Genomic DNA, 6,000 nt, shown 5'->3' with positions numbered 1-6,000 from the left:
GTAACCAATAATAACACAAGGTGTTATGTACATAGCAGTGGAGGCTGCTGGGAGCAACTATAGGAGGACAGGGTCATCGCTTGGTGTGTTTTATATCATTTTAATTTAATCCATCCCAGCCTCCTATAGCTCCTCCCACCAACTTCCTGTGGTAGAGAGTTACACTGCAGGTGCATTTACACAGGCAGACCAGTTCTGGTCTTTTACCACTAAATGGTAATTTGACCAATCAGATCAGATCCTTTGCCACTAACTGGTATTTTGACCAAACAGATCAGATCCTTTGCCACTAACTGGTATTTTGACCAATCAGATCAGATCCTTTGCCACTAATTGTTATTTTTGACCAATCAGATGTTGTGTGGATAATTGGGCTTGCTTGTATAAATGCAACCTATGAGTGTTGCGTGATAGTGATGAGAAATAGCTAGGTGATTCCCTACAGTTCAACTGCCAACCCTTCCGATCAACAGTAGGTGTGTTGATGAGAAACTACATCTAAAAGGGTTCTATTCAGGAAGTACACTGAAATGACAATTCTAAATTCCAATTCCATTCAATGCTGTTCAATGAGGATTTTTTTTCTTCAAATTTGGTTTACTTTCTGAATTGACTGGAATGAGAAATGGAATTGACCACAACCCTGAATCTAACCGACTGTAGAGTGCTATTTATCAGAAACACTAAAGAGGAAAATAATTAAAAAACGCTCCTATTATATAGTCACACAGCTACAACATGAGGAAAATAACTCCATTCCTTACTTCATCGCAATCTCCACGATTTCTAAAGACTTACAATATATATACACACACACAATAGTTTCAGACATGTTATAGATTTCACAACATAACAAGTCTCTTTTGGTGAAAACATAGTTAAATTGCAAAATATCTTATAGGATTTTTTATTCTTCTCTCTTCTCCAGAGGTGTTCTTGTATTGAAAAAAAAACAAAAAAAGTCAATCTATGTCTCATCTTAACAACAGTAATCACATTATTCATGTCACTGTTACAACCACTAGGAGATTTTAAATTAAACAAGACATTAAAAACGTACAACACAAAAATCATCCTTCCCCTTTAAAAAAAATAAAAGTGCCAGCTAGCTGGGAAAAAAAACAAAAAACAACAAGACAAACATGGTAAAAATATATATATATTTTTTAGATAAAAGCAACTAAATCTCATCAAGACAAAAACTAAAATCATACAAAATAAAAATGGACGACAACACAGACATTGGTTACATGGATGTAATGTTGTCTTACATCTCTGGGTTTTACAGAACGGACCTGCAAACACCAGTACACGAGTTCAGACCATATTATTGTGAAGAGGTACGTCAAGGCTGCGTTTACACAGGCAGCCCAATTATGGGGAAAATATCCGACCCGATTGGTCAAAAGACCAATTAGTGGCAAAATATCCGATCCGATTGGTCAAAAGACCAATTAGTGGCAAAACATCTGATCCGATTGGTCAAAAGACCGATTAGTGGCCAAAAAAAAAAAAAAACAGGTCAGAATTGGTCTGCCTGTGTAAACGCAGCCGAAATAGTTATAACCATCATTCTTGTGTCAACCAGGTCAGTACCAATACTCTAGTCCAGCGTTTCCCAAATTCGGTTATTGCCCCTTGATCAAAGCTTAATGATCAGTAGGATGATTTCAAGCATCTGTGGTAGTGTTAGTGGGGGAGGGGGGGTGCAGGACCGAGTTTGGGAAACGCTGCTATAGTCAAAATAGACCAGACAACTACTGAAATCAAGTCAGTCCTTGAAAACATGGAAGGCGAAGAGAACTTTACTACTCTTGATTAAACAGTGAAAAAGCAACTTGAAAACCCCTTCTATCAGCTGCAGAGAAGTGGTGTTTGTTTTGTGGTTTTACAGTAGAAGTTAACTGCACGTTTGGAATAATAACATTGAACTGTTGTAGCTCTACATATTGTCACAGTGCATTGAATATATCAGTCCAAAAAATAATAAAAGATGAAGCTCGGGGGTTTAAGATGCTCAGATCCCTTCCAGATATCTTTGTTAGGGCCCAACCATCCACCGTCATATTGCACTGCACATAATGACAACCTTTTAAAATGTACCCAAACAAACACAAAAGGAAACAAGAATCATCTTAAAACAATAACGAAACCATTTCTCTCGCTGGCTGCATAATGACCTTTTTTTTTTTTTTTTGCAAAAACAATCCATTGTTGGTACACATGACGTTTCTTTATTATTATTATTATTTTTTGTTATATATTACAACCCGGCTAAAAACATGCACCCAACTGCCCTCTGGGAAATGCAGTTCAAACAGAGTCTCCGGCGCATCACGGTGTCCATTGTTCAAGTCAAAAGGGCAGAGTTCAGTGACTGTATGATTCAAAAGTGCTTTATGCGGTTCAGTAGGGCTTCTTTCTTCTTATTACAACATGTATTAGCAAGTATCATCTGGGGAAGAAAACACACTTTCAGTATCAAATACACTGACATGATGACATGGATGTTGACCGTGCTTACGTACCGATTCATTCCATAATCTAGTCTGGATTTATGTACTTCCTCATTACCATCAACTAGACTGGATAACCATTCTAACGTCTGAGTGATGATGGAATGTTTTAACACTTTACACATGCTTATCTACAGGGGCGGCAGGTAGCCTAGTGGTTACAGCGTTGGGCCAGTAACCTTTCGGTTACTAGATTGAATCCCTGAGCTGACAAGGTAAAAAAAAATCTGTCATTCTGCCCCTGAACAAGGCAGTTAACCCACTGTTACCCCGGTAGGTCGTCATTGTAAATAAGAATTTGTTGTTAACTGATTTGCCAGGGTTAAATAAAATAAGAGGACGTAACCCAACTACTCACCGTGATACCACCATTTTGTTTTCTTTGGGTTTTTGTTACACGTTCTTACGTAAAAGGAGTTATCGGGTGGCCGTCTCTGCAGAGAAACAGAGAGAGACCACCATCAGAGGAAGTGCTGGTATAAACACAGCATGTTGAGGCAACATCATTCAGAGTAGGGTAAATTAGAACTGGGGTTAGTAATGCATTTTCCCCCTAAAGATTAAGGTTAGGATTGGCGAAAGGGGAAGCTGAACCTAGATTTGTAACTAGGTGAAACTTTACCACAGAGCAAATCATTCTTTGCCCTACTATTAGAATTATTTTCGTCCAGTGAGTTCAGATAGTGAACAACAGATGTGATGCCTGTTTAACAACAGCAGGGGGCTCCAGTGAGTTTAGACAGTGAAGACCAGCTGTGATGCCTGTTTAACAACAGCAGGGGGCTCCAGTGAGTTCAGACAGTAGTTCTCTCTCTATATATTCAGCTAGTAACGGTAGTTCTCTCTCTCTCTATATTCAGCTAGTAACGGTAGTTCTCTCTCTATATTCAGCTAGTAACGGTAGTTCTCTCTCTATATTCAGCTAGTAACGGTAGTTCTCTCTCTATATTCAGCTAGTAACGGTAGTTCTCACTCTATATTCAGCTAGTAACGGTAGTTCTCACTCTATATTCAGCTAGTAACGGTAGTTCTCACTCTATATTCAGCTAGTAACGGTAGTTCTCACTCTATATTCAGCTAGTAACGGTAGTTCTCTCTCTCTCTATATATTCAGCTAGTAACGGTAGTTCTCTCTCTCTATATTCAGCTGGTAACGGTAGTTCTCTCTCTCTATATTCAGCTGGTAACGGTAGTTCTCTCTCTCTATATTCAGCTGGTAACGGTAGTTCTCTCTCTCTATATTCAGCTAGTAACGGTAGTTCTCTCTCTCTATATTCAGCTAGTAACGGTAGTTCTCTCTCTCTATATTCAGCTAGTAACGGTAGTTCTCTCCCTCTATATTCAGCTAGTAACGGTAGTTCTCTATATTCAGCTAGTAACGGTAGTTCTCTCTCTATATTCAGCTAGTAACGGTAGTTGTCTCTCTCTATATTCAGCTAGTAACGGTAGTTGTCTCTCTCTATATTCAGCTAGTAACGGTAGTTCTCTCCCTCTATATTCAGCTAGTAACGGTAGTTCTCTCCCTCTATATTCAGCTACTAACGGTAGTTCTCTCTCTATATTCAGCTAGTAACGGTAGTTCTCACTCTATATTCAGCTACTAACGGTAGTTCTCTCTCTATATTCAGCTAGTAACGGTAGTTCTCTCTCTATATTCAGCTAGTAACGGTAGTTCTCACTCTATATTCAGCTAGTAACGGTAGTTCTCACTCTATATTCAGCTAGTAACGGTAGTTCTCACTCTATATTCAGCTAGTAACGGTAGTTCTCTCTCTATATTCAGCTAGTAACGGTAGTTCTCTCTCTATATTCAGCTAGTAACGGTAGTTGTCTCTCTCTATATTCAGCTAGTAACGGTAGTTGTCTCTCTCTATATTCAGCTAGTAACGGTAGTTGTCTCCCTCTATATTCAGCTAGTAACGGTAGTTCTCTCCCTCTATATTCAGCTACTAACGGTAGTTCTCTCTCTATATTCAGCTAGTAACGGTAGTTATCATTCTATATTCAGCTACTAACGGTAGTTCTCTCTCTATATTCAGCTAGTAATGGTAGTTCTCACTCTATATTCAGCTAGTAACGGTAGTTCTCACTCTATATTCAGCTAGTAACGGTAGTTCTCACTCTATATTCAGCTAGTAACGGTAGTTCTCTCTCTATATTCAGCTAGTAACGGTAGTTCTCTCTCTATATTCAGCTAGTAACGGTAGTTCTCACTCTATATTCAGCTAGTAACGGTAGTTCTCTCTCTATATTCAGCTAGTAACGGTAGTTCTCTCTCTATATTCAGCTAGTAACGGTAGTTCTCTCTCTATATACAGCTAGTAACGGTAGTTCTCTCTCTCTATATTCAGCTAGTAACGGTAGTTCTCTCTCTATATATATATTTAGCTAGTAACGGTAGTTCTCCCTCTATATTCAGCTAGTAACGGTAGTTCTCTCTCTCTATATTCAGCTAGTAACGGTAGTTCTCACTCTATATTCAGCTGGTAACGGTAGTTCTCTCTCTATATTCAGCTAGTAACGGTAGTTCTCACTCTATATTCAGCTAGTAACGGTAGTTCTCTCTATATTCAGCTAGTAACGGTAGTTCTCTCTCTATATTCAGCTAGTAACGGTAGTTCTCTCTATATTCAGCTAGTAACGGTAGTTCTCTCTCTATATTCAGCTAGTAACGGTAGTTCTCTCTCTCTATATTCAGCTAGTAACGGTAGTTCTCTCTCTCTATATTCAGCTAGTAACGGTAGTTCTCTCTCTCTATATTCAGCTAGTAATGGTAGTTCTCTCTCTCTATATTCAGCTAGTAACGGTAGTTCTCTCTCTCTATATTCAGCTAGTAACGGTAGTTCTCTCTCTCTATATTCAGCTAGTAACGGTAGTTCTCTCTCTATATTCAGCTAGTAACGGTAGTTCTCTCTCTATATTCAGCTAGTAACGGTAGTTCTCTCTCTATATTCAGCTAGTAACGGTAGTTCTCTCTCTATATTCAGCTAGTAACGGTAGTTCTCTCTCTCTATATTCAGCTAGTAACGGTAGTTCTCTCTCTCTATATTCAGCTAGTAACGGTAGTTCTCTCTCTCTATATTCAGCTAGTAACGGTAGTTCTCTCTCTCTATATTCAGCTAGTAATGGTAGTTCTCTCTCTCTATATTCAGCTAGTAATGGTAGTTCTCTCTCTCTATATTCAGCTAGTAATGGTAGTTCTCTCTCTCTATATTCAGCTAGTAACGGTAGTTCTCTCTCTATATTCAGCTAGTAACGGTAGTTCTCTCTCTCTATATTCAGCTAGTAACGGTAGTTCTCTCTCTCTATATTCAGCTAGTAACGGTAGTTCTCTCTCTCTATATTCAGCTAGTAACGGTAGTTCTCTCTCTCTATATTCAGCTAGTAACGGTAGTTCTCTCTCTCTATATTCAGCGAGTAACGGTAGTTCTCTCTCTCTATATTCAGCGAGTAACGGTAGTTCTCCCTCTATTTTCAGCTAGTA

General features: G+C 38.8%; 1 protein-coding gene across 1 annotated transcript in view; it reads right to left on the bottom strand.

Annotated features, from left to right (window-relative positions):
* Positions 1-585: 585 nt before the first annotated feature.
* Positions 586-6,000, bottom strand: part of LOC115195325 (probable ubiquitin-conjugating enzyme E2 W-B) — a 44,293-nt gene continuing 38,878 nt past the window's right edge. Inside the window, exons 5-6 of the mRNA XM_029755103.1 lie at positions 2,875-2,950; positions 586-2,455 (exon numbers count right to left, since the gene is read on the bottom strand). Of these exons, the coding sequence (XP_029610963.1) occupies positions 2,442-2,455; positions 2,875-2,950 (90 nt within the window). The 3' untranslated portion in view covers positions 586-2,441. The remainder of the gene's footprint in view (positions 2,456-2,874; positions 2,951-6,000) is intronic.

This window comes from Salmo trutta, chromosome 6 (genome assembly GCF_901001165.1).
Source record: "Salmo trutta chromosome 6, fSalTru1.1, whole genome shotgun sequence".
In the NCBI taxonomy this organism is placed as follows: Eukaryota; Metazoa; Chordata; class Actinopteri; order Salmoniformes; family Salmonidae; genus Salmo; species Salmo trutta.
The sequence above is the reverse complement of the archived record's forward strand: the minus strand, read 5'-3'. Positions and strand labels throughout refer to the sequence as shown.